Source organism: Agelaius tricolor, unplaced genomic scaffold, assembly GCF_023055355.1.
Source record: "Agelaius tricolor isolate 1412-34295 unplaced genomic scaffold, bAgeTri1.0.p SCAF_5, whole genome shotgun sequence".
Classification (NCBI taxonomy): Eukaryota; Metazoa; Chordata; class Aves; order Passeriformes; family Icteridae; genus Agelaius; species Agelaius tricolor.
This window is the reverse complement of record NW_027269265.1, coordinates 16,933,388-16,945,410: the sequence shown is the minus strand read 5'-3', so window position 1 is coordinate 16,945,410 and position 12,023 is coordinate 16,933,388. Positions and strand designations below refer to the sequence as shown.

The following is a 12,023-nucleotide window of genomic DNA, read 5'->3' as shown; positions in this document are numbered from 1 at the left end:
AAAATTTAATATCTTTTTAGATGGTCCCTCCTAAATCCTACCCCACTCCATTTGAAATGCAAATATTCTAGAGGAAACTACCAGCCATCTATTTTTAGAAAATCCTTCTGCTGTTTCTAACAAAGACTTTTAGATCTGCAGTCCCAGATTTCAATAGCTGTGAACCTAATGTGAAAGCCAAAAACATCCATTTTAAAGTTTTCTCAGAAGTAAAATCCTGCACACTTTTGACTCTCTGAAATCTAAAAAGCTTATTTGGAGATAGAACTGTACCTTACAAATAATTAACAGCTAACATCAATAGTCAGAGATCACTGTTAGGTACTATGTACTTACTTAGTAAGAAATAAGCTTTTATCCTAAAAGCTTGCAATTAAGCTTATTAAAAGTGACACAAAGAGATGAGAAAAAGACAAGATAATAATACATTAATTATTATTAGCATAAGGAAGAGTCATAGCATACCATTTGCCTAGTCATTCCAATGAATTAGCACAGTAAAGCTTTTTTTTAAAAAGGCATCTGAAAATGAAAATGTAAGTGACTTTTCAGACTTATGCAGGTCTTTCCCTTTTCATGTCAAGGGCAGCAGAAGAAAGTATGAAAGCTTTTCAGGGGAAACTAGAACAAAGATGTATGACAACACTGGCAGGCCTAAAACCAATAAACTGAAAGCTCAAAACCTAGTAACAGAGACAACTAGATTTTGTTCTATGATGTAGGAGTCTGGAATGCAGGATTTCCATCCTTTTTAAATGTGCTTAGTATTTCAACAAGACTTTGTCATCTTGCTAAATTCTGTCCACACTTACTGGAGAGCCAAATACTCACCTCATCAGTAAGAAACTCCTTACTTAGACCAAAGTCTGTCAGCACCACATGGCCATCAGAATCAAGGAGAATATTCTCAAGTTTTATATCCCGATATATAATCCCCAACTGCAAACAGAATATAAGAAAAAGTATTTCAAAATAGTGTCACCACATCAAGAAGATATAGCTGAATGTTTTTAAATATAAAGGTACCAAAATTCACATTATTAAGGTAATCTGACATATGAAAGTTGCACCTCAAAAAAGACAATTTTTAAAAGCCCTTGAAAAATTAACTAAAATTACATTTAAAATCTTAGAAATTACACAGTGCATTAATCTTAAAATTTCAAAGACATACTGTATACCCCTTGAATCTAAAAGTGACCTAATACTTGCTGTTGAGTGCAAAACTCAGTTCTCCTTTCATTAAGAATGAAAATGGATCCTTCTGTTATACAGTCTAGACATAGACCACACATACATGCATGCTTTGTAATAGTCTATAATTCTGCTTATTACTTCTGAGAACTGTAACACTTTTCATGTCTGCAGCTGTGCTAGAACTCTACTATTCAGTTGTGTAGAAACAAGGAAAACCAACTATTTCAACCCAAAACTTGTTCATGTTCACTACAAATTAGTTTTGGTGACAAACACTGGTTCACAAGGATTACTAGAAATGAACAAATCATTTGTCAGTAACATTACTCTTCACCTTGCAGGCAAAAAATTGTGGCCTTAATCTAGTGCACAAGGAGGGACACTTCATTGGGGGTTATTTCTAATTATACAACTAATGTCCCATTGCTAGACAAAGTTACTTTCATTTTAAAACTATCTAAAACAATAGTACTCCTTATTAAATTTATATGATACAAAAAGAATACAGCTGTAAGTCCTCAAAATCAGCACCAGAGTAAAGTTATTTTACCTTGTGGAGATGTTCAAGTGCCAAAACGATTTCTCCAATGTAAATTTGCACCTCATTTTCTGAGAATCTCTCTCTGTGTGAAAGATGAGTAAACAGTTCTCCTCCATTTATATAGTCTAAAAAATAGAGCAAAGAACCTTATAATTTCACTTTCTGACAATTTTATTTTCTTATTGAAATATTACTAGGTACATTGTAAGCTATTTAGTAACACATTCTATATCAGATGCTTTTCCTTAATTGTAATTCACAAGTATTTCATCATGCTGTACAATAATCAATTTCTTTCTTAGAGAACTGAAGGAAGAACAAGACCCACTCCTAAATAAGCATCAAAACCATAAAATAAGCCTCAACTACTCCTAAATTATAAAGATAGGTTTTTCCACAAAATCAGTCTTTTAGTTATTTAGGAATATGAAAAGAAAGAAGCACAAATCATCTCTACAAACAGAACCCCTGTAGACTCTTATGAAATACTCTGATGAGCAACAAGGCAGCCTGACACAAAGAAAAGCAATTCAGAAAACAGGTAATAGGGGAAATAATCAATTTATTGATGGACAATTACAAAATTTTCCCTTTACAAGGGAAACCTTGATGGCAAAACTTACTGCAGGAGATTATTTCCACATACACTCCCTCATGGAAACCACACTTTCATTCTTTGCAGGCTATGACATAAGGATTTTCCCACAGTAAGGGAGAGGAAAAAAATTATTACAACAGAGCTCCACTGTAACACAAACATATTTTAGATGTAGAGCTGTTTATGATAGCAATGTACATTACAGCCATTCATTTGAAACCTCACAGCCCCCATTACTGTATTTGAGGTCTACATACACAGAGCAGGGAACATGCCCCACAAAATCTTCCTCAGTATTTTCTTGAATATTGTTTCTGTAGATTTGTTGGTATAAAACACAAATCCATAAAAGACATCCGATCCTATTTTAAGATAATAGTTGGAAGGAGAAAGCATATATACAAATTGTACATATTCTGATCTCTCTCCACTTTTCAGTTCTCCAGTTCTCTCTTTGAAAAGGAATATTAGTGGAATCAAACAACATGAGAAGGATTATTTATCTAGACCAGCAAGCAAATGAGAAAGACTGAATGAAGTATAAATAACCTACATTTTTGAATTGCTTCCTTCTTCTAAAAAAACTTCAACACATAGAAAAAGGTAACAGAAAACAAGTTTTTAAAATATTTCTAGCTAGATCTGCTAACTTAGTAGAAGGGAAGCACTGAATTGCCATTAAATTATTCTAAGGACTGTGACACATCCAAACCAAAGCTGCCACAAGGAGTGGCACAACAGGCTAAATTCTATCCAGGCTGTAACACTAACCACAGCCCAATTAAACAAACAGCCTTCAAATTATTGGTGCAAGATCAAATGCATCACTAGCATAATAGAAAAAAAAAATCCTGGTTACTTCAGATAAACTCCACCTGACAGTTCAGATTATTTAGCTATTTTTTAAAGGATTAGATGTTTAACCTCGTGTGACAAGTTCTGTATAGAATTGATGGTACTCACATGGATACAACACTTGGTTCGTTCCATATAGTTTAAAGCCAACATAAAAATTGGAATCAATTCCCAACTGTGTTTTCTGGAAATCTGGCAGAAATGCAGCTGCATGTCTGTACTTGATTCAGTCTAAATTCATACAGCTATGTAATCTGACAGCATGAAGAACTGTACTAAATATTGCACTGAGGCTCCAATTCTAAAACCTCTAAGAACTAAAATGGCAGATAGCTCGCACACTAAATTCAGCCAAGAACAAAAATAAGACAAATACTGGTTTCCCCCAAAATCCAGAAGCCTCTGAAACATTTTAATTCCTAAACTAAATTAAAGAGATTTACACAGACTTACATAAGACACAAAAAACTTGTAACAAATAGTTTGGGTTTTTTCCTGTCAGGGAGGGTATGAAGCCCAGTTGATTTATAAAGTAGCTTTACACCACATTTAGGAGGAGAAATTTTCCCTGTTATAGAATGTCATTAAAAGAAGTTTAACTAATCATTCCTACTTTCTGCTGAAAATGAAGGAAAAAAGGACCTTTCTGGCCAAACAGATATGCTGAGAATGGACGAAAAAGAAAAAAATCAAAACAAAAGACTGTAATTATATCTTAGTTATGAACTTCTTGCTTCAACCATCACCTCAACATTGCTATACAGTGGAAACGTGCCCTGTCTGCACTGTCTGCTACACAGCCTTCTTCAGAACTACTGAGCTTGCTCCTTTTTGACTCCTATGAGAATATAATATCAAGATTTTCATTTTCTTTCATACAAGAGGCTTTTATAGCCTTCTAATTATGTTTACCACCTAAACTTCCCCCCTACTATGTATTTATTTTTAGGCAACTACATCTATCTCAGGTTTGAGGGGGTTTTTTTGTTTGGGTTTCCCCTCTTTTTTTTTTTTAATATTTCTTATGGGATCTAAGGTGCATTTTAGCAAAATTACCTGGACTTAAAGAATGGTTCCATAATATTTATAATAAATGTCCACATTTTCTCTCATTTAATACTTCAATTTTTTCCAAATTGTTAGTTGGTAACTTTAAATCCAATATAAATTTCAAAACCTTAATTTTTAACAGTCACTATCAAGGAATCACAAAGCTATCAATATATTTCAACTTATTTGTGACAATCTTTTATTTATTTCTTGAAAATCCTAGTCAGAAGAATTTGCAAGAAACTGTATTACAATTTTCAACTCTCATTTTCAAAAGTTTAGTGAACACTCCATTTCAGTTCTACGTATTTATTATTTCACAATAGTATATGAAACTAAGGTATGTGCATAGAACTTGCTAAGAATTGACAGCTAGAGGTGTATATTCATTTAATGTTAAAAAAATTTTACTAATCTGATATAAATCAGACTAACAAAGATTAAAAAATTGAAGTTATGGATAAAAAGGAATGCAAAACTTGCACTTCAATTAAAAGACAATTTACTTCCTCAAACATTTCACTAGAGAAGCATATTATGAAACCAAGCCTTAAATTAATCATTCATTTTACAATTCTTTTAAAATACTCTATGTAAGAAGGTTTTTAAAATTGCTGGCAATTTTCTTACAAATAGACCTCATACACCAAATACTAAAATTTGCAGCTGATCTGAAAGGCAGAAATATTTCTAAAATTAGAGTAGTACCAAACCTTATGAACAAGCTCCACTTTCAGCACAGAAATGTGTGATTTTGGACTGTCTCTTAGCACCCAAAAATTGAAATATGCAGGTATCTCAATACTCAAAGGTCTAATTATCTCATAACAAGACACTTAACAAAAGCAAATGCTTCCGGATGATTGGTGAATACTCAAACATATACTCATACATATACTCTGTGCATATAAGTCACAGATAACCACTATCCTCTCCAAGTCAAAGTAGCACACTCAAGCTCAAACAGGAAAACCACAAACACAGACACTGTTAAAGATGAACAGTATTTTACTTCCTATGCTTTCTCATGCAATCTCCAAAGACACTGTACTTTAGACCACATTAAAAAACCCTTACAAAACATTGAGATAAAAGGGCTTTTTTTTTTTTTCACATAGAATTGGAATCCTGAAGAGTACTCACCTAAAATGAGATGAAGCTTTGTATCTGTCTGGAAGGCATAATGTAAGGTGACCAAAAACGGTGATTGCCTAATGTGCTCCAGGACTTGTCGTTCTGTCCTCGTGTGCTCAGTTGTTTTGGCTTTTTGAACTATGGTTGCTTTCTTCAATACTTTCATGGCATACAGTTTCCCAGCATCATGGCCGCTTACTTTCCTCACTAGGAATACTTTTCCATAGGCTTAAAAATTGGGGAGAAAAAAAATCCCAAAAACAAAGAAAAGAAAGAAAAAAGGAGACAAAAACCACAAGTTACCTGCTTGTACTACAGATCTGGCCAATGCCATTATTACTTTCAAATACTCATTGTTATGGCAGACAGTAATCACTTAAGCTAAAAATATTCTAAAACACTTTTCCTCTTTCAGATTGACCCCTCCTGAGCAGAATTTCAAACAAATCAGCTTCATAAGTGAACACTGCAAGAGTGGGAAAAGCAATTGAACTTTTTCAGTATTTAAAAACAATTTTAAGAGCTGATGATTTCGTCCTTTGTAATAACCTAAAACATTCATACCTAGAATTAAGCAAGACTTCCAAGTAAGAGATGCTATTTTTTGTTCTTAAAATGGTCTGCTCATATTTGCACAACTTATATACTTTCATTACTGGTTTTACAACACTGAAGTTACAAAAACCCATAGAAAAGCCAATGAATTCTTCCCATCAGTATTTCATACACAGGAGCTTTCTGAGGCTCTCATACTGGACTTAAAAGAACTCCTGGGAATTCTACATAAATAAATTTTTTATCTTTACCAGGCAAACCTGTAGAAACAGTAAAGGTTAGAATTAGTGTGCAGTTCCTGGGCCATGATCTCACTGCAATTACAGAGATATGGTGGGGTATCTTGCATAACTGGAATACTGTCATGGATGGCTACAGACTTTTTAGGAAAGAGGCCAGACAGGCAAGGTGGCGGAGTTCTCTTTATGTAAGCAAAATGGATCAAGCAACCAAAATGTATCAAGCTTTGCCTAGGAGTGGATGAAGGAGGAGCCAAGAATTTATTGATAAGAATTCAGGGATAGGCTAAAATGGGCGTTACTGTTATGGGTGTTTACTCCAGGCCAACTGATTAGTTAGAGGAAGTAGATGAGGCCTTCCACAGACAGCTGTCACAGCTGTCACCATCACAGGCCCACAGCTCTCATAAGCACCCCTACAGCTGCTGGAAAGGCATCATAGCTTGGCAGGCAGGAGGCCAGGAGGTTCCTGCAGAGCACTGGTAATTTTGACATAGGTGGTGGGGAAGCCCACAGGGAGAGATGTGTTGCTGGACTTTGTATTAAGAAACAAAAATGGACTGGTTGGGGATGCAATGGCTGCCTTGACTGCAGTGTCCATGAGATGGTGAAGTTGAGGATTCTGCATGGAAGAAGCATGGCAGTAAGTAGGATTATAGCTCTGGACTTCAGGAAAAATAACTGTGGCACCAATCTTCAAGGGCCTGCTTGGAGGAATCTCATAGGTTCGGTCTCTAGCAGGTAGGGCAGGTCCAAGAGAGATGCTGAATATTCAAGTAGTATTTCCCTCTATGTTTAAGATCAGGACATCCCTGTGAGTAAGACATTAAGCAAAGGGAGGGGCTGGAGACCTGAATGGATGGGCAGGGCACTTCTGGCAAAAATCAGACAGAATAAGGAAGTTTACAGAAGGTGGAAAAAGGGTCAGGCTAGTTAGGAAGAATACAGGAATATTGTCAGAGTATGGCAGCTATGTGTCAGGGAAAGCAAAGGTCCACTTGGAATCAAATCTGGCAAAGGATACCAAGGACAAGAGGGGCTTCTTCAAGGATATCAGTAGCAAAAGGAAGACTTGGGCAAATGTGGGCCCACTGCCCAATGAAGTAGGTGCCCTGGTGACAAAAGGTACAGAGAAAGCAGAGTTACTGAACACCTTTGCTTTTTACTCACTGCTAAGGCTGGCCCTCAGGAATCCCAGGCCCTGGGGGCTTTCCCTTGGTTGAAGATAGGGTTAGGCAAACTTGACACCCACAAATTCACAAGCCCTGGAGGGATTCACCCATGAGTGCTGAGGGATTTAGCAGATGTTAGTGTTAGACCACTCTCCATCATCTTTGAAAGGTCATGGAGAACAGGAAAGGCTCCTGAGGACTGAAGAAAAGCCAACACCACACCAGTCTTCAAAAAGGGAAGAAAGAAGATCCAGGAAGCCATGGCCAAGCAGCCTCACCTTCATCCCTGGAAAGGTGATGGAACATCTATGTATGCATGTGGAGGTAAAGAAGGTTATCAGGAATAGCAAACATGGATGCACCAAGGGGAAATCATGCTTGAACAATCTGGCATCCTTCTATGAAGAATGAGATATAAAGATGATTAGAGAACTGGAGTATTTCCTACATGAAATAAGAAGAAGCTTATTTCCTCTCTTTAGCCTGGAGAAGACAGAGGAGAATCTCATCAATGTGTACAAATATCTTATGGACAGGTGTCAAGAGGATGGGGCCACACTCCTTTCAGTAGTGCTCAGCAACAGGGTAAGAAGCAACCCACAAAAACTGGAAACATGAAGCTCTGTAAGAATATAAGGACAAACTTCTTTGAGGGTGACACAACACTGGAATGGGCTACCTGGAAAGGCTGAGGAGTCTCCAACTCTGGAGCCATTCAAAACCCACCTGCACACAATTCCATGCATGGGTTAGCCTGCTTTAGCAAAGGGGCTGGACCAGGTGGCCTCCAGTGGTCCCTTCCAACCCCAACCATCCTGTGATTCTGTAGTAGACACAACAGGACATTCTGTGAGAGAATGAGTGTTACTTTTGTAGATGGCAATAGTCATTGCTCAAAGAATCAGGAGAAAGGAACTATGAAATCGTTGACTTATTTTGATCAAGGTCAAGTTCTCTTACAAAAAAGGTCTTTAAAACATTAAAAGGTTATGAGTGCAAAGGGAGGAATCCTCTCAAAAATTGAGAGCTATTAGAAGACAAAAAGCTAAAAGGTTAAAAACAAATATTCAGCTTTTTCAGAGAAAGCAAGTCACCACTAGAATTCATCCTGCCTGATTCAGTCATATATGAACAAGTGAGGAAAAGAATTTGCTTGTTTTAGTAAGTTATCCAATGCAACAGAAATTGAAGCTGACTGCTAAAAACTCTACCACAGTATCAAAATGCCAAGTAGATGAAAAAATAAAATGGCAGAGAAAATTTCAAATAGTAAACACACAATCCATGTGAAATATCATAATAGCACATAGTGTTAGAACTGAGGAGAGAAAAACAGCTGAAGTTACCAAAGACCATCCCAAAGAGAATGTTATAAACTTCAAGGAAAGTACTGAAGAAATTACACAAGCGTAGCCACACCTTCAACACAAACCCAGAAATCCCTTATGCTGTGGTAGAAATCTTTGTGTGCTCCTATCTTGAATGAAGCACACTATTTTGGTACCTTCTCTCTTCTGTCCCCAACTACCTTGCTCCCATCAGAAAAAAAAAAAGTGTAAATAAAACATTAGGAAAGTATAAAACAACTCTTCTAAACAGGAATGGCACTAAACAGACTGACATGTTTTATTTAGCCTGAGAAAGTAGAGTACTTAAGAAGATTCTTACAGAGAATTAAAGAAGAAAAAAAAATGAAAAACTTGGTAAAGAACAAATTTTCATTATTTTTAGAAACAAAATAACTAAGGCAACAAATTAAATCATTAGGTATCAGCATTAAAAACTATGCAAAGCACACAAACAAGTATGCAGTTAAGCTGTGGAACTACTGTTACATGATACTGCAGCTGTCAAAAATGCAGATGAATTTTAAGATTACATAAATCCCTGAGGGAGAGGAAAGCACACCAAGTGTTGCCAAACTCTAAAGAGAATCTCTGGCTCAGGCAGACCCCAAAGTGTAGGTTGCTACCAGCTCACTAAGGAAACCATCACTGTAAGCCTCTCCTTAAGCCATCATGAGACAGAAACACTAAGCAGCTCATTGTTTTGTCCAACCCTTGTAATTACCTTCACACTACTTTCTCAAAGAGAATGCTCAAATATCTCAAACCTGAAAATACACTGGACAAGTGTATACAGTCCTGACATGAGACACTCAAATTTAGGTGGCCCTTAAAAAAGCTACAGAATACAGAGCTCCCAACAAGCATCACGTGTAACTCCAGATTTTTCCAGATGGGTAATTTAGAGTTTTTAACTACCAAATGACATGTGAGCTTTTTTCCAAGATCTGAGTTCTACTTCAGTGAGTATACAGAACTGATTCTGCTCATATACTGAACAATTCTTTTTAAGGAGTTCTTTACCTGACTCATTGTACCCTAAGGAATCATGCTTCCCTTCTTTACAGAACTCATTATCTGCAAAAAGAGCTCTCATAAAATAAGTTTTCATAACATATCTCTCAAGAATGGCAAATAGAGTCAGAATAGGTGACATCTTTCTATCTTGTGAGATATGCAGGACAGTCTCTTTCAAGATTTTGTATTTTGTGTTGCATTCTCCAACTTTGCAGTTACGAGATCTCGAGCATATGTAAGCCAGACTGAATGGTCATCAGCTACTCATGACCAGGGAACAGGAATTTTATCACAAATGTTGGAGAACATTAAGTTAAACCAAAATGAACAAAAGGCTCATGACAGTAACACTCAGTTACCTGTATCTTTAATCACATTTTATAAAAACATATAATAACACATCTTAGGTGAGAGAATGCAGTACCTACTACAGCTTTTCATGCAGTATCAGAGAAAATAATCTGGTTAGTGTAATAACTGTAAGAATCTCTAGAAACTATACTTTTATTGCCATAAAAGACTTTGCAACATAGAACTTTGCCATGGTACAAATTGTTTCTTCAGGAATCTGACAAGGACTGACAGAATGATGACGATTCTCAGCATTTTTTATGAGAATAATCTTAAGTAGCACTATTTTAATCAAATGACTCATAATATATCCAACACCAGAATCTCTGATAGCGCCACAAGAAATCTACTTAAAAGACAACACTGCAAAAGCTATTTATTTGAGTGGCAGCAAGAAGAGAGCACATAAGCTAATTGCAATACTCTCACCTGAAAATTGCACTTCAGTAAAGCTTTTTTAATTTCTCAAAGAGCAACATTTTACTGTTAACTCTCATAATGTTCATTCTCATGCACATCTGATCTACTGCCCAGGCAGAAGTATTCAGCCAGCAATATATGCCCCATAATGAAACACACACAATCACCAAATATCCACCTCCCAAATTCTTTGAAAATATATTAAGTGATAGAAAAACTACATACACAGACACAAATTTTGTTAGACTGACCTGACAGCTTAAGAGAAATAAAATAAAAATTTAAAGAATGGTTATCAGCCTTTATGATGACTAAGAGATTTCACCAGCAATTTATACCAAATTTGCACTCAATTAGTGAGATAGAAAAATATAATTAGGTGCTAAAACTTCCCTTTTACTACTGCCCTTCCCATTAATACAAATTCATAGTAATATATCATAAGAATATATAAGCATACATATAAGTATACTTAAACATAATTATATATATAAATATTTATATTCATAGTAATACATCTCATTCTAAGTAACAATTCAGCAGGTCATTAGAATAGTCTAAAATACACACTTGCTGAAAGACAATGAGTTAAAACTATGAAATGTTCTTTGCTTCTTTCTTATTTCTGAACAAATGCAAGCACATTAAGGCATTGCATCACAGCAGCTGATTCTTACAGAGAAAAAGGAGCACAATTCTTATTGTTTATAGCACACTGGATGGTTTCTGTGGACTCCTGAAGTCATCAAAACTTTACACTTGCATCCATAATTTTTAAATTAATCTTTTTAAGTGCTGATATAAACTACACCTCTTTATTAAAGCACTTATTTTTTTACTGTCAGTGTAAGAATAATCACAAGACTACAAAGGAAAAGGCTCAGAGGTACAAAATATTTAAGGATTTGAACAAATTTCATTGTAGTTTTGCACGATATATGCCTAATGACATCTTTGCTCTGCAATTTGGATTTAGATTTAGTCTGCATAAGGAATTTGGAGGCAGAATTCTTACTGTGCTAATATCAGTCCATATGAATTAAAAATTGGGATTGACAAAGTTAGAAAAGCATATAGCTCTAGCAGCTAAAAATGGGGGGGAAAGCCAAACAGAAACTTTAACAAACCTCAAATAATAGCATTCTAAATATTTCCAATTTATTGTCTATGACCAAACTGTTAAAAACAGGGCATTCTCTGTCATCTTTCCTTAGATATCAGATAGGCAAGAATCATTAATGGAATTTTTTCAACATGATTATTTACTCCAAGAATAAATTTCCTTTCCCATTAAACAAGGGAGTGATGATTAATATGAAAGGCAAAAAGTGACAGAAAAGGACAAGTTGCATCTTAAAATTTACTTTATGTCAGCATTTTGATTTTGTTTTTTACCTTTTATTTAAAGATAAATTTATTACAGTATTTATTACAGTAAATACTTATAGTAGACAATACATGCCTAACTTTTTTTTTGTTCATTTTTAAAGGATGTCAGTTTTTAGAAGGCAGCTCTCAAATGCAAGACAATCTACCACTGGATATGGA

At 35.6% G+C, this 12,023-nt stretch overlaps 1 protein-coding gene across 4 annotated transcripts in view; it reads right to left on the bottom strand.

Moving 5' to 3' along the window:
• Positions 1-12,023, bottom strand: part of RPS6KA5 (ribosomal protein S6 kinase A5) — a 67,625-nt gene that overhangs the window by 39,631 nt on the left and 15,971 nt on the right. For 2 of the 4 annotated variants that reach the window (XM_071426611.1, XM_071426614.1), the window contains exons 3-5: positions 5,385-5,603; positions 1,748-1,863; positions 832-939 (exon numbers count right to left, since the gene is read on the bottom strand). In XM_071426611.1, coding sequence (XP_071282712.1) covers positions 832-939; positions 1,748-1,863; positions 5,385-5,603 — 443 coding nt within the window. Of the gene's footprint in view, positions 1-831; positions 940-1,747; positions 1,864-5,384; positions 5,604-12,023 lie in introns of those variants that run through there. The other 2 variants (XM_071426612.1, XM_071426613.1) reach the window with 1 other exon arrangement.